Source organism: Neolamprologus brichardi, chromosome 22 (genome assembly GCF_056152115.1).
Source record: "Neolamprologus brichardi isolate AB-2024 chromosome 22, ASM5615211v1, whole genome shotgun sequence".
NCBI lineage: Eukaryota > Metazoa > Chordata > Actinopteri > Cichliformes > Cichlidae > Neolamprologus > Neolamprologus brichardi.
Window position 1 is genome coordinate 22774489 of NC_142124.1, and position 23216 is coordinate 22797704.

The 23216-nt window shown below is 42.5% G+C and overlaps 1 protein-coding gene across 1 annotated transcript; it reads right to left on the reverse strand.

The window, feature by feature from the left end:
* Window positions 1-1215: 1215 nt before the first annotated feature.
* On the reverse strand, window positions 1216-20434 carry col9a2 (procollagen, type IX, alpha 2). Its single transcript, XM_087835171.1, has 32 exons — window positions 20184-20434; window positions 18976-19050; window positions 18169-18204; window positions 18010-18072; window positions 16539-16592; window positions 16150-16185; window positions 13942-13965; window positions 13759-13812; window positions 13611-13664; window positions 11126-11176; window positions 10969-11025; window positions 10826-10879; window positions 9338-9391; window positions 9166-9219; window positions 8630-8683; window positions 8461-8514; window positions 8255-8308; window positions 8102-8155; window positions 7942-7995; window positions 7158-7202; window positions 6708-6761; window positions 6133-6186; window positions 6008-6061; window positions 5847-5918; window positions 5525-5560; window positions 5379-5423; window positions 4859-4891; window positions 4508-4654; window positions 4361-4415; window positions 4087-4275; window positions 3914-3991; window positions 1216-2599 (listed from the first exon to the last, which is right to left on the reverse strand). The coding sequence occupies exons 1-32, from the start codon at window positions 20253-20255 to the stop codon at window positions 2394-2396; spliced, it is 2076 nt and encodes a 691-aa protein (XP_087691297.1). The 5' UTR covers window positions 20256-20434; the 3' UTR covers window positions 1216-2393.
* Window positions 20435-23216: the final 2782 nt, after the last annotated feature.

Consider the following 23216-nt stretch of genomic DNA (forward strand, 5'->3'; position numbering starts at 1 on the left):
GTGTGTTAAGTAGCTTAACAAGTGAAATAGACTAGACCACTTAAAAAAACATACCAGAAAGTCTGGCTGTTTTAGATCAAAATGGAAGCAAACCGAGGGATCATTCAAGACTTTTGCACGGTACTGTAGCAACTGTGGCGTTGCCCGCCACTTTTGGACACACTGTGAAGGAAGTTAAAAAAAAAAAAGAAAGAAAGAAAGAAAGAAAAGGGTGGGTTGCTATGCTAACAGCTAACACTAATAGCAACGCACAGACACATCTGTTATAACTGTAAAATACTAGAACGTCATTCAGCAGAAGTGAAGCATAGAATTGTTGGATGGTTCATACTATCAGCAAGTCAAATTAGTCAGAAAATTCACTAAAAATGCGCCAAATGGTTCATTTCAGTTATCGAATTAGTGGATTAAGACTACAATAGGTAACACTAAATGGCTACAAGTGCAGGAGTTGGAGCACTTGTCAGCCTACAGCTTCACCATCCAGCTGGATGGACAAAAAAAAAAAAAAAAAAACCCACACAGTATCATGTTGAGGTACAAGTTGACACAAAGCAGAACAATATAAAAAAGACAAAAGTTGTTCTGTTTTTGTTTTGTTTTTTATCGGGTTTATGTATAATGCTACAAAGTCGAGCATTTAAACACGTAAGTCTGTGGAGATTTCAGTCCATTTTTTAGCCAAGAGGAACTTGTTTGCAACTTCTGTTGGCTTTTTTTGTTTTTAACTTTAGAGGCTGTACCTTGATCTAAAACAAGACTTTCAATAGAGAAACTGAGGTTCGTGCACTCTGTCATACTGAACTGTCGATAATGTTGAATTATTATTCCTAAGACTTTAGAAAAAAATAGACCGACTCACAATGTTAAAATGTTAGACATCCCCGAATGCTTCTCGCAGTTCTTGCCATCTTTTTCCCCAGGCACAAAGCTATGACATCGCAAAAGCAACTGACCTGTCAGTTGCAAATACTGCCCTTGAGCAATTTTGAATCTGATGTGTGCAGTCTAGTAGTGCTGAATGGTTGCAACTTTTTGCCTCAGTAGTGCAAGATTATTAAAAGATGCTGAGCGTATGCAGCTTAGGACGCATGGGAGTTTATTTACATGCATACATGAGTGCTCTTAAAGATTTGAACGAGGACAAATATCAAGAAAAACGAATGGAAATAGATCATTTTCCGTTCCCAACATGATACAGAAGAACATTGGCTCTTAGAAAAGGTTCCTCTTTATTAGTCTGGGATTGCCTGAACAGCCAGCAAACAACTTTATTTATTTTTTTTACAGATGATTATATATAAAGAACAATAAATAGCTTCTTTTGATGAAAATAAGTTGTCGTTAAAGCACCGACCTCCCATGGAAAGTTGACAGTGGCACAGAAAGCACATTAGGACCGTTAACTGATTTGCTCTGAGGAGGAGTCATTATTTCTGTAGGAACTCCTTATTACTCACTGATTTCATTAACACAGGATTTTTGTTGGTGCATATCGTAACCCATTCCTTTTCCTCTACATAATAATCAACACACATTTACAAAGATTTACAGCACTGCATTGTGGGAGATGGGAGTGCCCATCGGGATATGCTGTTGCCAGGCAACAAGAAGAAGAGATAAAGCTAGTCGTTAGTTTCTAAAACGAGACTTGGGTTGAAAGCGGGGGATTGGGAAGGGAGGGCAGTGTACACATGAGGTAAATCAGGGATCTCACTCAAGCCTACAAATGAAAAAGACTACATTTTACAATGCGGTACAGTACTGAGTGGAAACTAGGGCTGCAATCATTTATTAGTCAGGTTTTCGGGGTACACGTTTAAGGCAACGGGTGTGATGTTGGAAAAGAGGCAGGGTGTTAAAACTTCAAAACATTCCTCTGACAAAATATTGCATATGGGAAAAAAAAAAAAACATTTAAAGTGACCAAACAAGGAAAAAGCATCCTTCACCACATTTGGTTTAGCTTCTTTCGGCTCATAGATGTTTTGAGTTGGTGAGAGACCAAAAAAAAAAGAGATGTAATATGAAATCTGTTCCTTTTTCACTGCTTGAGCAGGACTGGGATATTTGGACGGCGCTGACACCGACATCCAAAAAAAACCACTTGAGATTTCAGACGGATGTGGGTGGCTGTGAGCTGCTGTTGTCATGGTGATGTGGAGGATTAAGATCATGATGTCCCACCAGTCAAAACTTCAGGTTGTCAGTTCTAGGAAGGAGCGGTGGGGGGGGGGCTACACATGCAGTCAATGTACTATTATTGCCCCCCCCCCCACCTCTCGTTCTTGATGTTGCCCGGCTTGAGAAGAGTGGTCTCTCGCCTTTTTTTTTTCCTTGCCTTGCTCCCTCTCTCCCAGGTGCTGCGATCTGCTTATGGGGAGACGGGGCCTCTAAACATTGGGTCCTTTGATCGTTCCCGCCTCCTGTAGTCTCGGTGAGGTGTAAGCAGACGCGGCCAGGCACATCGCTGCCTCGCAGAATCCCGGGAGACCCAGCGGACCCGACATGCCGGGGCGACCGGCCTCTCCAGGTGTTCCCTGAGGTCCTCTCTCTCCAGGCCTACCGTCCCGAGCCACTCCATCGATACCGGGGGGGCCTGCAGAGTGACAGAGTTTAACATCAAATGGGATTTAACTGATTTCGAGGGGTCAAAAAGATTAACTGCACCAAATTTCATTCTAAGGGTTGGAAACCCCATTCTGGACTTGGATTACATGTGTGTACTGTATGCATGCATATATTTAAGTTGTGTGCATGTGTGCACACAGAAGTGTGAGTGTGTTTCCCTGTATTTGAATTAGCGTGTGCTGTTGCAAGCCTATTACATTCTCATTCAAGAGCATCTGTTAAATTACTGGAGTTAATGATGCCTTTAAAATGCCTTTCAGCAGGCTCTCCTGTGGAGAGAGCAGTAATGCCAGGTCCTTCAGTTACTTGCAGTACCTTTCTTCTTCTTCTTATCTGTCTTCATGAAAAAAACTTTGTGGAAGGACTACTACAGTGCCCCAAGAAAAGATTGTTACACTCGACTGAGGTATAAAAGCTAGGTTGAATGTAGGCGAAGTGCAATTGAGACACACTTTGTGAGTACACGTTGATGTACATGTGACTTAAATGTCCACTGAAGCTTCTCTTCTTCTTTAGAGATCAACAGAATCCATGTGAAGGGATGAAGAGACACATTTGAGCTCATACACAGGTTCTGACTTTACTGCATTTGATTGTATTGCTGTGTCACACGCACACTGCACCTTTTTTTTAAAGGCTGTCCAGAATCTTAAAATTTCTTGATTTCACAAGTGAATCCATTGTAAGGTACGTTTATGCAGCAGATGTGTTGATTTTTGGCCCAGTCACCAGAATATTACTATTCAAAAATTCTCCATCCCTCTGGCACTCCCATTTGCATCTTAAAATTTGAACATGAGAGTATGCTGTAAACAACAGTTTTTTTTGTTTTTTTATAAGAAAGTTTTAGGTGGCATTGTCACTAGATTTTGTGGTTCTGCCCCCAGATTGCAGTGACAGTGAGTAGTATGTGATTTGCACAGTTTTTAGTGGCATTCTGCTGAGGCCCAGCCATGATAGAGGTGGAATTACACAGATTTGACAGATCCTGTGAAATCATGTAATTTACCTCAGCTTAACACAACATAACTCCTTATAAAAGTGTGTTTTTCCTCCCCACTGTCGCCAAGTGCATGTTCATGGGGGGTTGTCTGATTGCCAGGGTTTTCTCTGTATTATTGGAGGGTCTTTAACCCTATAATATAAAGTGCCCTGAGCTGACAGTGTTTGCGATTTAAAACTTCATGAAATAAACTGAATTGAATCAAATTGAACTGATTTGCCTGGGAATATGCACAAAATCTTACCTTACAGGTTCATTTAGAAGGCTTTCAGGTCTTACCTTGTATTCCTGGAGCTCCTGGTGGACCTGAGTGAGGTCTACCTGGATCACCTCTCACTCCCTTTGAACCTCTTTTTCCTGAGGTAGATGAAAGAAAAAAAAACCATGTTTAATGCCTGAGAAGTTCAACTTCAGATATTCCAATACGCAAAAGTACTAATGTTTAGTTTTACCCTTAAGCCCTGTGTTTCCAATTTGCCCAGGTGCTCCAATAATGCCGGGGATGCCGCGGGCACCAGGTAAGCCATGTGGTCCCTGAGGCCCAGATGCCCCTGGAGGTCCAGGGGGTCCGGGAGGCCCCATTACACCTGCACCACCAAGCACAGCCCTCTTGGCGCTTACTGCCACGGCCGCTAGCCTCTCTGTAATGGAAGAGAGGGCATCATCATTTTGATTAACTGATCTTTGATGTTTCCTCGGGAGATTAAAGCAGGTCTAGATGCTCACCCTGCATCATCTTCAGCACAACCTCAACAATGTGCTGGTCAGATGCATCACGTCCCTGGAGAGAGGAGGAGAACACTGAGCACTGACTAAACACTGATTGGTGTTCTGTCTGTATGTGTCTGTGATTAAGAGTGGAACTGGACTCACTGGTGGTCCCTGAATGCCCGGCATACCGGGTACTCCTCGTTCTCCATTAAGCCCCCTAGGACCGGGCACCCCCAGTGGTCCCTGGTCTCCTGGTTTGCCAGGATCTCCAGTGGGTCCATTGTGTCCAGTGTCACCCCTGATTCCTTGCTGTGAAGAAAAAAGAGAATCAACCCAGTGAGGCCCAACACATCATGAATAATGAGAATTAACTCTTATAATTAATACCATAGGCTTTGGGTTACAGAGTTAAAGGTCAGGGTTGACTTATAGAAAGGTGGATATGAGTAGGGAAAGAATGACGCAAAACAAGTCCATCCATGCAGTCAGATTTCTACTGGTTGTAACTCTCACCTGTCCTTTGGGCCCAGGTTCGCCAGACAAACCCTGTCACAGCAAAGACAGAAAGTCATTTTCCCCATTCATCATTTCCATCCATCATTTGCGCCTCGGAGACACTCACTGAGCAATAATTCAAGGATGAATATTGTAAATGAACATCTAAAAATGCAGCTTCAAAGACCCAAATGTGCATCATTGCCTCACTGTCATGTAAATAGCTTATTTGCCATCTGGATTATAATGGGGATTTGTATGCAAATTTGAAAAAAAAAACCAGACATCCTCTTCTTCTTCTTAACTTTGGTAATGCTTCCAACATTTTCTTGTATATAACTCTCTGCTTTGATGCCTCCAGAACCAAATGTTTAAACCTTTTTTTTTTTTTTTTTTATCTAAAGCCTAAAAGTTGCATTTATTTATTTCCTTTTTCTTTTCAAACTTGGAAACTTTTTGTGGTCCTTATGGCAACAAAAACCACCAACTACTTTAAAGCAGCTTAAGTCTGTGCTGGAACAAATGTACGCATTTTTACCTTTTCGCCTTTTTCGCCGGCCAATCCCTCGACTCCGGGGTCACCCTAAAAGCGACAGAGAGGTAATGAAGAATAAGGGGAATAAAAAAGACTCTTGAAAGTATTCTTAAGTACCAGTGGTGCGGTTTAAAAGAGGTGCTACTCACAATGCCCCCCTTTGACCCGACTTTTCCTTGGAAGCCCTGGCAGGAGAGATAGAGTAAATGTAAATGTGGACAAATGCAAACTGGATTAACCTCAGAAAAACAAAGATTCAGTACTGATTGAAACCAGCGACACCAGAGACCACAAACTAAGAAAGATGTTGCCTCATTTCTAAAACAAGGAACATGATTATGCCTAGATTATCATTTATATTGCTTCACTCATTCAAGGGTTTCACTGTGGGGGGTTTGCGTTCTATTAGTGAGTAAACACTGCCCCCAATATGCAGCTTTGTGTAACTGCATTATCACAAAGTCCACAGACCTTGTCTCCCTTTGTTCCACTGAGACCCTGGGCGCCAGGCACACCGATGGGCCCTCTCTCTCCTTTGCTTCCCTGTGAGGGGAAAACAGAAGCACTGCTGCATGATGTGTTTGAAGTAGAGAGCGCGTTATGAAGTCTGAAAAAGACACGGTGCAGCTTACAGGCTTGCCAGCTGCTCCCTGTGGCCCAACTGGTCCTCGCTCCCCTCTGTCGCCCTGCGGACATCAGGTGAGGTGAGTAAGCAGCAGCTGCCGCTAGTGTTTTATTGTGATATTCAGGTTTGTACCTTAGGTCCAGGGATTCCTTGCATACCAGGCTCACCAGGAATACCAGGCTCACCCTGAGAAAGTGAGAAAGCACAATTATTTACTATATGCTATAGCTTTTAACGCTTTTTCTGCTTTGCTATGAATACCATCCAGAGTAAGCATCTGGGTGGACACTAACCAGATACTTACTCTGGATGGCATTGCTTTGGCCTCCAGTAACACTATGAGGAACATTACCCAGGATATATCCCTCAGTGTGCATATTAAACACTACATAAATGTCTCAAAGACATAAGGGCCCACATGACCTCTAATTTCTTGTCTCCGTCTGCTACCTTCTCCCCCCCTAACTGGTCACGGCAGATGATCTTCTGGTTCCACTGGAGATTTTGTCCTGTTAAATGGGAGTTTTTCATTCCCTCTGTTGCCAAGCGCTTGCTCATAGGGAGTCATCTGATTGTTATCTATTACCACAGTCTTTATATTACAATATAGAGACTGTTGAGGTGCCTGTTGTTGCGATTTGGTGCTATATTAAAAAAAGCCTGAAATTCAAATTGAACACAAAGGAGAAAAACAATCATATATTTACCAAAGGTCCAGAAGGCCCAGGCAAGCCGACATGACCTCTAGGTCCAGGTTCCCCCTAGAAGAAGAATATTAGAAAAGAAAGGCACACATTACAAGAACATAAAAACCTGTTATGCTCATTTCCACATCATTTTTATTCATGGACTCTATTAGAGCGGGGGGGGGGGGGGGGGGGGTTAAATCGTTCCCCTCCCTTTACGCATCTCTCAGACAAAAGATTTAAAAAGCAGGTGAATGGGGCTTCTCTTCTCACTGCCAGAGCTGTGTGTCTAAAATGGCAATGTTAGCAATATCCACTCTCACTGACATATGGAGACGAGAGTGGAAGCACTGTCTGGAAACTTGGTGTTAAGAGGAGTCTGAAGCCTAAACTTTGGCTCACAGGGAATTCATGTACATACCCCGGGCTGCATTATCTGAAACTTGCAGTATGAAAATGTAGAAGGCATACCTTTGCTGCAGGTCCACCTTTAGCTCCTGGGCTGCCGGGTAACCCCTGAAGATGGAATAAACAATGCTGAAAACAGTCCTAATCAAAGCTACATATCTGCACATCAGACACGTTTCAGGAAAGCAAGCGTGAAATGCACATGGCTACGTAGGCGTCGGCAGTTGGCGGTAATAATGCAGTTTGATATAATGATAATGATAAAAATAGGCTTGTGGTGTGATTGCCACAGTTGTAGACCTTGCAGTGATTTTATGTCTGTGTGTGTGTGGTTGCTGTATCACAGTTTGACATAAAGCAGGCTAAGTTGCAGTGTATGAGTTTTAGGGAGTGTTAGTGTCACTGCAGTGACCGCGCAGCATCTCATGCAGTGCACATCTCATGCTCCATTACCCGTTAGTCAGAACGGCGCGCGCACAAACACACACTTATGTCTACCCACTGGTCTGATTGTGATAAATTGCTTGCGGTTGAAGAGAGAATGCTATTTTCAAGGTGCTTTTTATTCTAAAGCAGCATGGGTCACGGGGTCACTGTTAACCTGGATGACTGCCCAGAAAACAAAACACGCCGAAATTTTACACACTGCTTCAAGCTGGTTTCCCTTGTCTGTGTTCTGGCTTTGTTGAATTCAAGAGAAGAACAGATTGCCCTTCTACGTGGTCTGAGTGACAATGACTGTTTACTCATTTATTTGCATGTGTGTGGGGTTTTTTTTTTTTTTTTGTGGCATGCATCGAACAGTTCTCCGACAAAACACGCACGCCCCCGTCGAATGATCACTCACCGCTGTTCCCTGAGGACCAGGAGGACCGGGCATCCCGGCCTGACCGGGGCCACCCTGCATAAATGAGAGCAGAAGAAGAATAAATTAATGTTTTTGTTTTTTTGTTTTTTTCACCTCCGATTGAAGTTACTCATCATTATCACTGCTGGCACACACTTACCTTGATTCCAGGAATGCCAGGTGTGCCATCTTTTCCATCAATACCCGGCAGACCCTGAAAAAGCAGGCAGATGAGTCAGTGGACTTCATTTGGCACACCTTGCCAAGCACCTCCACAACTGTGGCCTGAAAAAACAAAAGTGCGTTCACTCACATTCTCTCCCTTTTTGCCAACTGCACCCTGTGGGCCCTGGATACCTCGGCTGCCCTGCAGAAGATAAAGAAATCAGCCTCAGTAGAGCCACGGTGCACATCAGTATCGCTGCCTCCATTCAAGCTCTGAAATAGCTTCTTTTTTTTTTTACACACACCACTGCCTTGACAAAAAAAAAAAGGGAAACCACTACAAGAGTCACCCACTTTGTCTCCTTTATCGCCTGGCTCTCCAGGTGGTCCACGAGGTCCTTCTTCACCCTGAAAAGAAAAGAGCAGACTCACAGTTGCCTTAGTGCATTCAGTGTGTGAATATACCTCTTTATATGAGTAGCTGAATTTGTATTTGTGTGTCTTTAAGCGTGTGCGTTCTTACAGGTGGCCCAGGAGGTCCTACTGGTCCGCCGATGCCCTTGTACCCACCAGGGCCCTGAGGGAAAACAACAAAGTGCCATCAATCTGTTCGGATCAGAGGGGGAGCTAAGTCGCGGTAGCCTACCACTCATTGTGATAAAGGGATAATTAGAGCTTAACTCACTTCTTTAATGGGAGCTACACAGAGAGCCAGGCACTCTTGCTTTGGCACTAAGCCGGGGTGCTAACTTGGCTAACGTGGCTAATGTTAACAGTAAGACGGATGGCTACAGCGGATCATTAACTACAGATGGAGGCACCGTGGACCCAGACAACCCCAACTCATTAGAGAGGGAGAGAGATTTGTGTTAGCATCATTTCCATATGTCCCCATTGCTGGTAATGGATGATGTTTGTAGAGTGGGGGCAAGTCTGGCTGTGCCTCCTTGGTGCTCATCTAAGAATGAGAGCAGCCTTGTACTCAGAGAAAGAGAAAGAGGGAGAAAAACAAAAAGCCAATATGCTTTTTTTATGTGATAAACTGAGTGTAGCACTCACTGGTTCTCCTTTGGGACCCATCATTCCTGGATAACCACTCAGACCCATGGGACCCTTAGAAGAGAGGCAAACTATGGTAAGACAGACACCCTTGTCCACAAGAAATGGCTATTTGAGATGATACGATGTAGATTATAATATGAAAATTATAAATATTCAATTATCATCATACTGAAGGTCCTGGGATGCCCTGCTCCCCAGAGATGCCAACTTCTCCCTTGGGGCCCTGATGAAGAACAAAAAAAAGGATTATTAATAATAATAAGTATGTGCTTCGCCCTGTAGCATATGTGCCTGGAAGCAATTGTGAAACCTTGAAAAACATTTAATCAAGCCACAGATTTCATTTAGTTTTGTCTCTATATGTTTGACTTGCAAACATTTACCAAAAAATCTCATTGAAACCCGTTTCTGATGTTTGCGTGTTTGGTGTGTGAGTGGTTTTGAGGCCTATCGGTGAGCTGCAGCCTGCTCACACCATCCTCTGGTGGTCTTCAGCACCTGAAGCAGTTCAATCAGCGCATAATGGGTTTGCCAAGACTGTTAAAGGGGCGGAAACGAAGGCTCGATGGCACTCTTGTGCAGGGATAAGTCGGGATAAGCTTAGCATAAAGACTGAAATCTTGGGCAAACCGGGAATAATAGTCAAAGCGCCAATTGTTACTCCCCAAAAGCACGACTTGTTTTTGCATATCCATAAGGCCACGGATTAAACAAACATAATCAGGGAGATTTTCGCGTTACTGGGAGGATTTAGGAATTCTAGTGCCCAGCTAGATGCTCAGCTCAACAATAAGCTAAGCTGGCCTAATTGTTTCCCTGCTGAAGTTACACACTTTTCATCAATACTCAGTTTAGCCTGAGCAGTCTATTAGCCTGCCCTTTGAATGATGCGACCCCTGAACTGGACACTTCAAACCATTTGTTTATATGCCAATAAAGAAATATTATTTTTGCTGGGTTTCCAGAATCTTGCTCGCCATCCTCAGCAGGTTCATTAAGTTCTTGTTTTTTTTTTTCGCACTTTAAAGATAAATCTGATAGTCTTACTCCATCTTTGGCATCACGTGGGCATCAGTGATACAGCAAACCCTGTTGGTATCCATTTAAACAACCGGTGAGGATGTAAACGGCTTTCATTGTGTTTTAGAAGAAAAGCGAGCAACCTTTAACCAGACAGCTCCTTTAAAATACTGGTCGGCCTCGGAGGAGCGCTTGCTTGATGCGTTGAGTGTTTTGAGCATCTAAAGCAAGCGCTGCCAGAAAGCTCCTTGTGTGGGAAGATCAGAGGCTAATTCCTGGGGCTTGGCTAGCCGCTCCCTTGGAGCCCACAGTATGCTCATTAGCTCTGCTTAATACAGCGAGGTGAGAGGCCCGCGCTAACCCTGACTCTCTCATCCAACTCTTCATGTACCTGGCTCCTCACCACCCCTTTCATCTGGCTTGCTGCGTGCTGACTCCAGAGCCAGGGCCAGGCCTGACTAATCGCAGCCAGATTAATGCCAGTCATGTGCCTCAGGGGGCTTCATTAGAGCTAATCCTCTCCTCCCCTTGGTCCTGTACGGTGGGTGAGTGTGCAAAAGCAACTGTGCGGCATGTACACGTATGGGTGTCTGAGTGCACGCGCATATCCTCTCAAGCGGAGATTGTAGCAGCTCACCGGTCTTCCAATGCTGCCAGGATCTCCGAGAGCACCGGCACGTCCTTTGTGTCCCTAGAGGGGAAACAATTAGGCAGGATGGTGTCATAATAATGTGGTAATGCGAAACGATCACTGATGCCCGAAACAGACAGATTACTCACCTTGACTCCCTGCAGTCCCTGTGGGCCTTTAGGTCCCGCTGGGCAGTTGAGAGGACACTGGGAAAAGATAGTGAGAAGGGTATGCAGTGTATGGGTTATGAAATGTGAAGTTGTGTCAGAATAGATTTGCAAGAGAGGAGGAATCTTTAGATCTTACCTCGAAATCTGCACTACCCTCTTCTCCAACAATAAACTTGCCTGGAGGACCCTAAGCAGACAGACAGATACATGGATGAGCAAAGTCACCCAGTCACAGTTGGCAGTCAGTTGCGTCTACCACCCTCCCAAGCTGAGCCAGCACTCTCTCCCTCTTTCACTCCATCTATTTTTTCCCCCTCTCTGTTTATAGATTGAGTTAGAAAGTTAAAGTATCTCTACAGGTGCTGATGTATTTCTGCAACAGCCAGATGAGACAGCCCACTGATCTAATGGGGGTTTATTTACCCTAGGACAGCACTAAAGCTAAACAAATACACTCCCCTGGGCTGGGAACATCACTCTCAATGAAGCACCCCCCTCCCCTTCTTGGAATCAGAGAGATGCACACGGGAGAGTTCATATGCCGCTGGAAAATGACTTGAAAGCATACCTCTTAAAACTGTTTTTAGTGCATCACCACTTAGTGTCTGTTGGGACTTGTTCAAGCAGCTCTGGCTGCGCTTGGTGTTTTGTTACCATTCGGCGCATTAAAAACACACACGCACACATTAACTGCGTGCTGGATAGAGCACGCATTTAGCATGGCATCAGCAGTATGTCCTTGCCTGTGATCCCATTCAGTCATTTCAGTCAGCAACAATTAGACTGATGAAAATGTACGCCTGATTAAGCCTAATGAACTCCCAGTAGCTTATTTATTAAGTTTTTACAACTGATCTCACCAGTCTCAGTGCCTTCATGTATTGTTTACTGTGACATCCTTTCTGTGGATTAACTTTGAGTACATTCAAGCAGCGCTTTGGTGCGTATGTGTAATGGAATTGGGATGAGGCAGTGGCGTTGTGAATGTTTGTCCTCTAGAGCGCTATGAACTGTTCTGCAAGTAAACAGTGTTGGGAAGGTTACTTTTAAAATGTATTCCATTACAGAATACAGAATACATGCCCCAAAATGTATTCTGTAACGTATTCCGTTACGTTACTCAATGAGAGTAACGTATTCTGAGTACTTTGGATTACTTAATATATTATCATGCTGTTTACAACTACATGAATGTACTATTGCTGTGATTTATTACTGTTACTGAAGGTCCGCGGCTCCGAACCGTAGTAAAGGGACCTCTGGCTAATACGGTGGGTTCTGTGTCGGGCTCGTAGCCGAAAACTAGCTTTACTTTGTTGTCTGGGTCAACTTTGCTAGCCAGAGACAGAGAGAGGCGTTGAAAGGCTGCTCCAACGGAACTTATTGTTTTCGGAGGAAAACACGAACACGGTGTACAGTCGAGTCTTAATAGCTTACTTACAACTGGGCTCGTCAGGCACTCTTCTTGGCTGCAGTGGTTATTATTATATTTACATGCTTCCAGCTCCCGTTTTTTCTCGATGACAGCTCGTACTTTTCCTTTTTCTCCCTCCCTCGCTCACAGACACATAACGTGTATGGCAGTCCATTCTCCCTGCAGCACGGACTACACTGCCTATGATGCTACATTCTTTAGAGCTATGCCTGTAGCATTCTGCCTATTAGCTTAGCACAACAACAACAACAGGCGCCCTTTCACCCAGGAAACACAGAGAGAGAGAGAGCGTCACCCTGTAACCATGGCAACCGTAACGCTGCCGCCTGGAACAACAGAACGTAGCTGTCAAACAAAACCCAAACAGTCCTGACCGCCACAATATGAAACGGGGAAGTACCGCCGTGTAATCCATTTATTTCAACAAAGTAACTGTATTCTAAATACCACCTTTTTAAACGGTAACTGTAACGGAATACAGTTACTCATATTTTGTATTTTAAATACGTAACGGCGGTACATGTATTCCGTTACTTCCCAACACTGCAAGTAAATAATACATGTATAAAATATTTCATGTTCAAACAGGTATTATTTTTTATGTTAATGTAACATTTACTAATATCAGCTTAAAGAGAATGTTTTTATCTTTGTTCCATCTGCACTATTTATATTTGGAACCTCACCACACATGCTAAGGAGGCCTAACAGCATATAGCGTAGCAGCAAGACCAGAGCAGACACTGACGCTGAATAAGTCAGAAAATAGCATAAAATAGAGGCACTATTGTAGAAGTAGATGTTAGGTCCAATGCAGCTTGCAGAAGCAGCATCAACTTTATGCCGGTTGGAGCAGCTTAAATAGCATGCCCTACATCAGACTTGCTAATAGGATGCACAGGTGAGCATTAGCTGATGTGGCAGGCACTGAGACCAGCTGACATGCTGAGATTGCTGTCTGAAGCAATGCTTCAGTTAATGGTTGTTGCTTATGCTATCTTTCCAGATTTCTAATTGCTTAATGGATCTACAACAACAAGGAAACCTACATATGATACACTAGTGTATGGTTTGTTTTTTTTTAAACAGGCTTTTCAAAAGGTGGTTTTGTGTTTAGCTCGAGGATCTTTGTGACATAGAGTCAGAAAGAAAGATGACAATTCATACAATTTTTCCTCGAAATTACCGGCTTGCCCGGAGGTCCAGGAAGTCCTGGAGGTCCCGGTGGTCCAAGGATACCCTAAATGTTTGTGAGGAGAGAAAGAAAATGTGACTAAGAGCTTCTGAGAAGTTACAAAGGCCCCCATAATAAACCGAAGCTGGAGTTTTGTTACCTTTGGTCCAGTTGGTCCGATCTCACCAGGGAGACCAATTGGCCCTGGAATACCCTATACAGGACAGTTATGTTAGTGAGCGTGACAAACAAAATGATATGTACTTATCCCACCAGAGACAAATTATTGCCACACTTTAAAGAGTTGAAGGCATAACTGCACAATACCAGAGAAGCTACTTACAGCCAGTCCTGGAAGGCCAGCTCCCTGTGTGGACAAAAGTGACAAGGGGTTAAATTACTTTGTAACAAGTGGAACCAATCCGTCAGAGTATCAATTAATGTTTCCAAAAGCCAATTAAAAACAAATGCAGGAATTCAGTAATGCGTGTGTACAGTGTCAGTGCAGGTTAAATAGCACTCAGGAACAAAGACACAGAACACAATCAGTCTGTGTTTGCTGTGTCTTTTGCTCGGAATTAATTATAAACAAAGTAATTAAGTAAGTAAGCCTTCTTGGAGGAAGAACAGCCCACAGGGCTGGATCTCCTGTCTGTGGAGCGTAAGACAGCTGGGTGTACAGCACAGCCCCCAGACAGTACGCCTGTTAACGCTAAATAACGGATTAACTAATAGTGTTGTGCTCAAGCATGACATTGAATGACTCTGGACTTACAAAGATGTGCAATAGATGGACATCGAGCACCACCTAGTGGCGAAAGACTGCTACAGCTGATGCTTCATGATTCCTTGTGTGGAATGGCTGTATCTAATGACAATATGGAGTGTGACTCCTCTATTAAGGATTGCATATATAGAGATCAGGCTCGTGTCAGCTGCAGAAATCTTACGGCACATTTGGATAAACTGAACCCAAATTGAGGCACAGCTGGTCAGGCATTCATGCGTGACCTAAAAGGCACTAAGGAGGTTGCCTTAAAAAACCAGCTGTGTTCCAATATGTTTGTTAGAGAACTGAGCAGGCTCGAAAAGAATGCCTAATTCAGTCAATCATAACTCATTTCTTAAGTATCCCGAGAGCCCTGTGAGATAATGTTAGCCAATTACTCATGCATCATTTTATATTAATATACAGAGAGCACAGTTACTCAAGCACTGAACTTCAATACAGCCTTACATGAATATACTTGTATATTATGAAACTATTCTGTTCTAATCTCTATCTGATAGTTATGTTCTTGGGGAATTTCTAGGTTTCTAGGCTTACTGGATCTACAACAACAAGATCCAGTAAGCTGTTAGAAATCAGTTAGAAAGTCAGATATTGCACGTCTCTCAAATACATGCATAACAGATTAAATAGAGATATTAGAAAAAAGTGTTATCTAAATATTTTGACTCAAGGTCCCTGGCAGTAAATTGCATGGCTGCCTCATAAAATAATATAAGAGATGAGTTGTTTCCTTTCCATCACTGGGTAGTGTTTCGAATGGTGCCAATTATAATACATATTAAATACTGGGTATCACTTATTCATCACTCAGAGTAACTGAACAGAAAAAAAATGAAATGAATGATATATAGGAGCCACATGAAAAGCCTTTTGGCTTTGCAATATAACTAGTGGCGGAGCAACCTCTGAAGGCTGAAAATCTGTAGTGCCAAAAAATGCAGTTTCTCACACGACCACTTAAAGCAAGCCAGCCCTCGTGGACTGTTAAATATTTCTGTGACATAATCTGCAACATAATCTGCAACCAATGTTGTGGCCTCGTCGATTCCTCCTATGCATTTCTGGCTGCTTTTTCAACACATTTTCTGAATGAATCAGTGAGAGTATAATAATAATTTCCTCATTATAAGATGATGATCGTAGCCTCCATATGCAGAATTACAGATGTAAACAAATCCTAAAGGGAGATTGCTAAAATTATTGGAATCAATGTGAAGAATCGGGAAAACACGGCGACCACAACAAAGATCAGGAACCCATGAAGGGGAAAAAAACACCAAGATATGACCACAAGTTAATTAATATGTAATGCCCAATGTTGCAAGCTGGCAATGGCCTTTTAAGCAGATTATATCTGCTTTACAAATATTTCCCACAGCAATATAAATAAACTTCAAGGGCTAAGCTATTCAGTTTCTCTTTGAATAGGCTGTGTCTTAATACCTGGAATTGGCATTCTGTTTTCCCACAGTGAATTAGAAATGCACCTGTTAACTACACAGAGTCATGAGTCCCTATCTGCTACTCTCTCTGTCTAAAACAAAAAGGAGAAATGGTTTCATAGGATGGGAAAATCAAAACCTCAGGGTTGTAAAATGCAAAGAAATAAGTGATGGTGTCTGTTTGTTGTGTACAGTTTATGATGCTACATTGTAACTTCAGTTGTCAGAAAACTAGAGTTGACATTTTGTATATTAAGTTCTTTTAAAATGTTTGCAAAAACCAAGAAAAGGGACAGTTAAAAATTGATTTACTCACAGGAGTTCCGGGCTCACCAGTTGGACCTGGTTGACCCTGCAAACAACAGAAATCAGTAACATATCTGTGATGGTTAACTGTGGTAATATTACACATATAGATGATAATGACAATATCTTTTTGAAATGAAAACAGCACACCAGGATGAATGAAAGAAAGTCCTTAACAACACAGCGATTCTCACGCTTTCCCCTGCAAGCAGGAGTTCGACGTCATTCTCAACATCACAGTCACAGGACATGGGGAACATTACCCAGAGATTTTATATTTCTATAAATCTGAACCTTTCAGAGTATTCCACCAGCAGCACAAACAGATTTCACACAGAACAGCAGCACAATTGTGATTTTGCACTAATAATCTTTTTAGGCTAAGGTTTAGACACTTGCCTTTGGTCCAGGTCTCCCGATAGGACCTCGGTCACCCTTTGCTCCAATCAAACCCTGGAGGCAAACAGAAAGAAATGAAATCGGGTAGCTGTGCTATGCAGTATATACTGAAAACTGCCACAAATGAAACATAATTAACATCACAAGAGGGTTAACCTCACATGTAATCAAAGTTGACTTGGTTCAGGTATGTAATTGGGAAACAAACCTGAGACTGAGATTCCGGGGCAGATTACTGGCTTAACCTCTGAGGAATGCCTGGTTTTGTGTGTGTGTGTGTGTGTGTGTGTGTGTGTGTGTGTGTGTGTGTGTGTGTGTGTGTGTGTGTGTGTGTGTTTGTGCTTCTGTTAGCATGTGACCGTTTGGCACTGATGCTCAAGTTCCGTCTGAAGCAGCAACTCACATTGAAAAAGCTAGGACACAGTTATATACGAGTCTCTGTCTCTGAACAATGGCAGTGGTTAGGACTTGCAATGCCATAATAATATGGCTCTTATTTTATAGTGCAACAAACATACATGAGCAAAACAAGTAATGTGTACCAGATTAACGTCATCAACACCTACTAATATTCTAAACTCTCATGTAAACTGATCTATTCCAATGACAATTGGACAAACTCCACTCTCGGTAGGTTTCATGTTCTCTGTGGAAAGCTGGGGAAAAACCTGATGTAAATATGTAGGAAAAAATAATAATATTAACCAGCCCTGTTAAAACAGATACCTGGATAAGAAAATTAATAATCTGTGAGGTACAGACCACTTGTAGTGTGTATTTTATTATCTAGTCATATTTTAGCGTGATGTGGTTGCATGGAGGTAAACATATTAAAAGCAAAGAAGAGGGATTGATTTTGTGAAATGTAGTCCTAAAACTTCTGGTAGTAGCTTTGAACCTGATATCCTGGCTACAAAACACTGACCTCTGGGTGCTCAGACTGTGCTATCACAAACGTAGCATGTTGTAAAGATCATCCAGGTTATAGGACAACAAACAAGACTGAGCCTCTAGTGCAGGGATGTTAAACTTATTTTACATCGCAGGCCACAAACAACCCGTTTTGCTCTTACATGGGCCAGATCAGTGAAGCTACTTTTTCTGTCAATGTAGAGAAATGTAACTACACATTTAATCAATGAATACCTTAACATAAGAAAAAGAAGCACATTTTCAGCAGTATGTCTCGTTTTTTCTTCGTGATAAAGAAACGCTGCTGTAGTAAATGAAAAAACCCTGTCAGCATGACTCTTTGGCCTTGAGTTGTAACAACTAAATGCACAAAAGTACAGAAATCTATCATTTAATTACTTTGGCATCGTATGAATGGCCATGGAGGAGGTGTTTGTCTGAAGGAAAAGCTGTAAAACTTGTGAAAATACGTTTCAAAATTGAAGTTCAAAATCTGGAAGCAATATTTTTTAAAAGTTGTTCTCCTTTTTTCATTCTCTCTTGCACACAGTTTACTTACATCAATGCCATTCTCCCCGGGTGATCCGTCAGGACCTGGCTCTCCTGGCTCTCCCTTTTGCCCCTACAGCAAAAACCACACTGTGAAAACCGTGTTCAAGTAAATCACAAGTTAAAGTTGCTGCAAAATTAAACTGGCACCGTGACAGTATAGACTTACTGGTGGGCCAGGTGACCCGGGACGCCCTTTATCTCCCTGCAGATAGACAAAGGGCATGTGTTAACCCAACTAAACATACAGTATACGCCATGGTTACACCTTTGTGTTCACAACTGTATCATATTCATCACCTAAATGCCTTTCATTGCTACGCATCACCTCATAGAAATGAATTTAGGAAGATTTATCACGTCGCAAATTTCACGAGACAGCATGAGAAAAATGTGCCACATAAATATATACTGTACTGAGCACAGAGAGGCACACGGGCAGATGTTAATCAGTTGCTCCAGTGTTGACATTATAAGCAATCTTTAGATGGACTCTGAAGTGTGTCTACACTGGCTGCGTTTTCTATCAGGCTTTGATCCCATAACATGCTAGACTGACACCGTTTGTTGATGATAAAGAGCTTTTTAAAAATAGTTTTTTTGGCTAAAATGCTAATAAAAAAAGAGACTTTTTACATTTGATTTGATATTGAGCCATAAAGCATGCTATCTCCACACTGGTGTACAGCAGCTTCTGTTTCCAACACATTTACACAACTTTGCCTGTTGTTAACCCTTTGAGTAACTCGCACATATCACGTTACTGTGACCCAAACTCGGGTCTGAGGCAAGGATCTCTTCTCAAAGACCCCTCTCTCTGCTGGGAACAGAGCTCTTTTGTGCCGGTGTTTTCATTTGCAGCGCTCTCTGCTGGTATGACTTCAGTACTGCGCCGCACCTCCTGATTTGGTATTTCTCCAGTACAATGAGAAGCTTTGTGGGAAAACCTATTTGGCAAACCTGTGTGGATACTCACATCAATGCCATCTGACCCAGGAGTGCCAGAGGGGCCGGGTGGGCCTGGCGGGCCCGGAGGTCCAGGTGGACCCCTCTGAAACACAGACAGAGAGGAAAAAAGGTCAAACAGCAACATTTATTAATTCACTCTGTGCAGTAGCCAGTAGCAACAATCAGGATGCAGTATCATTGTGGAATATATAACTAACAGATGTTAAATATTATAATATCGTAGTGGATATTAATTTTCATGGATTTTTATAAAAATGAAAACACATTTGATGTATGTTTTATTTTCCCAAATATAACCTAACCCTCCATCATAGAACCAAATACCGGAGTGGTTACTGCAGGTTAAGGTGGGCAACTCTGAAAGCCGACCGAGTGAGTTTAACATGGAGCATTGCAACAAAAATAACGTGACAAAACTGGCATCTTTGAGGAGGTAAACACAAAGGATCGAGGAGGAATGTGGGAGGAAGGGCTAAAAGACTGGCACTGTTTACCCCCAACCAACCCACCCCCCTCCTTCTCCATCCTACTGCCTGTCTTGAACAACATTTTATTGCAAGGGTCAGTCCATCAAGTGATAAAAGAATAAATCCAGCTTTGAATTCTTCAGGTGTTAAAACCCCACAAAACAAAACACAGAATGATCCTTGAAAGTGAAAACTCCTGTAAGTCCAGAAGATAACGTGTAGGTGTCTGTTTGAATAACAGCTTTCACGCTCAGTGGACAAAGTTTGTGTGTCGGTGTCAGTGCACACTGACTTTTTTTTTCTTAAATCTGGCATGGCTGCAAAGATTTGACCCCCCAAAAAACTGAAAAAATAAATCCCATCATTCTTGGTTAAATAGTGCTCCTCTTGGCTCCTGTAAAGGTAGCCTAGGTAATGATGAATCCGTGCCTTAAAAAAGAGCGGACGCCGTGGTTAGAAAGACCTAAGAGTCCATGTACGATAAGGGTGATCCATGAAAGATCCACAAGATAGCTTCCACCCCTGAAAATCATTTTCTTCTACATTCATTCTATAAAGCTGGGTACTCATCACACTTATATCCTTGCTTCCATGCTGTGGTTATTTAATCCCTTCATCCAGCCCAAGATGGCACGAAACCTACAAGATCACCTCAAGATATCCATAGTCGACTGGACCCTTACCGAGGGCCCTTACCCCCTGAACCCTTGAGCCCCGATCAGGTTTTGAGCTCCTCTGTGCCACTCACCACTTGAGCCAAAACCAGGCACAAGGTCTGCAGAATAACCCAGGTCTTCAGCAAGGCAGAGAGAGCAGCCATGGTCCCTCTCCCCTGTCCGTCTCTCCTCGGTTCAGCAAATCCTCTCTTCTAGTGCCTCTTTCTGCTCCCTTACTCCTCTCAAGGCCGGCACAGTGCAGAGCTGGTGGAGCAAAGCTGTCAGAGAAGAAGGAGGAGGAGGGGAGGTCGGGGGTGCTGTGTGCACAGCCCACAGGATGGATGGCAAGTTGAAGAGGGTGGGGAGGGAGTAGGGCAAAGAGAGTAAGAGAGGTGTTGTCCAGCCCCCAGTGCTGGCCCCTGGAAGCAGAAGAAAAATTCTCTGTCTCAGGCTCAACAGTGTAAAAACACACACATACACACGTGTAGTTTCTAAAACCCATTGGGCAGGATTTACCAAACTTTTCAAATTTGGGGGGATCTGAGCAGTTAATGAAACTGGAGTGTAATCACAAGCATTTCATCAACTTCCTCCTTTATTCACATCTTGCCTTTTGTTTTGTTTTCTTGCACTGTACTAAAATAACCTCAGAAAAAAAATGTAAATGGATGTGATTCAGTGAGTGAGGAGGCACTGGTGACTTTCAAGCTTGTTCACAAAAATGGGTGTCTGCATCTTCTTTGCTAACAGAAGGGATGAGCGAGCACTTCCAAATAATGCACCTGATCACCAAGCAAACAGTCACTTACTGACATCTAGTGGTCATTAAGTACAAAGAGCACGTTCGCTCCCACACTAATCCAAAGTGGCCTCTAAAAACTAGCAAAACTGTGAAAAATGACCTCACAGTGACCCCTATAGTACAGAAACTTTATTACACCGACGTTAGCCTCTGTGGCCACTAGATGGCAGCAAAGACACATCAAGAGATGCCAGTGTGCAGGTTTGGTGGCCTCTAAGGTCTCCATCAACGGGGCATTATATTTGCTGTCCTCTGTGATAATAAAGACAGTACTGAGTACGCTGAGAGGAAATGCATTTATTAGTGAATTGAGATCCATTACACTTTGCAGGGGATCTCAACACACCCCCACGAACAATAAATTAGGGAAAACATCTCAGTGGTGGCTTTTGTGCTGGATTTGTTTTTCCCCATTTCCATTTGCAAATCTATCACTCGCTAAATCAAAATTAATTGGTATTACATTTTTCATACTTTACTCAAAGGATTAACTCTAAACTACGTCATGCTGAAAAAACCCACCAAAAAACACTATTAACAAGAATAATTAAAAGGCAACATGCAGAAAGCCTACATTTGAGTGTTTATGTATAATACATTTTACACTTGTCTTTTGTGTCAAAACAACATCAATGTCAGCTTTTTTCTTTTAGAATATAAAGTTATTCAATACAAGAGAAAAAAGGGTTCAACTGGCTTCTTAAGTCAGAAAAGGATTGCAAAATATTATGCGGTTTTCCTCTTTCTGCATTTCATTTGACGCTAATACTGTACATTCATGAAATAAGCCAGATTATTATGAAGATATAATATAAGGTGTGTGCTTTGTGTAGCCATATCTAAAAAGAGTGCACCGAATCTTCCTTTTTTCAGGGGCCATGAGCAGGCATTGTGGAGGCAGCAGCCCTCTGCTTTATTATGCCTTTGTGAAGTGTTAACTTCAGTGGCACCTCTCCCACAAATATCTTTAAAAAGTCAGTGTCAGCAAAGTTCTGCAAATGAGAAATAGCATTTTCTTGTAATTCCCATGAGTCATTTCCTTCAAGCCGTTGACTGTTGCAACATCAAGTAGGAACTCATTTTAGATGCAATTAATCTGAGAAATACAAAAAGTGATTCAAAAGAAGCTCAAATGCAGAGTTCAGAGCTTTAGGCTGTAAGAGAGTGAAACTTAGTTTAATGAAAAAGAACCTTATGTATTGTTCCTGTTATGTTTGACATAAATGGATATAGTGCATATAAGTGTACAGTTATGTTGGTATTTTGCTGGTAAGTCTGTGGGTTGTGTGATGAGCTGTGAGAAAGAGGACAACTCTTTTTTTCTCTAATATCCACAATCATATGAAAAAGAAAGTTTTCGTATGACTCTTTATAATCCTGTCCAAAACGAAATAGACTGCATGATTCAGTAGCTTATAGAACCACCTTTAGGAGCAATGACTCAAAGCAATCATTTTCTTTATGACTTTATCGGTGTTTCACATTGATGTGGATGAATTTTGGGCCACTTTTCTTTAAATCACTTCAGTTCATTGAGGTGTGTGTGAGCATTTCAATGAGGTTGAAGTCTGGACTTTGACTGGGCCATTGCAACACTTTGATATGTTTCTTTTTCAGCCATTCGGTTATAGATTCCTTCTGTGCTTCGGATGTTGCATGATTCGATTTCAGTCAAGCTTTAGCGTTAGGACAGATGGTCTTACATTCGACTGTACTATACGTTGGCACACAGAGAAGTTGATGGTCAATTAGGCGAGGTACCCAGGTCTAGTGGCTGCAAAACAAGCCAAAATCATCCCCCCTCCACCACCATGCTTGACAGCTGGTATGAGATGCTTGTGCTGATATACTGTGTTTGGTTTTTGCTAAATGTGGTGCTGTATATTATGGCCAAATGTTTTTATTTAGGTCTTGTTGTTCCAGAACTTGCGTTCAAATGCAACTTTGTAAACCTGAGCTTTGCAGCCATGATCTTGTAGAGGAGAGACTTTCTCCTGGCAACTCTTCCACAGAAGCAGTACTTTGTTCAGTTTTTTTTTTTCTAATTATAATCATTAACTTTAACATTTAACAGACCAACTGAAGCTTGTAGAATCTGAGATCTGGCTCGTTGTTTTGTTGCAATTCTCTGAGCATCACATGTTCTGACCTCGGGGTGAATGTGCTGAGACAACGACTCCTGGGAAGATTGTGGCATTGTGTTAACACACACCTGAATGCTTCACACCAGCAAGCTGCTAAAACTTCCAGTTTTATAGAGGTGCTCACACTTGCTGATGATCAGTCATTTAATTATCAACACCTGGCTGCTACTTACCCACTT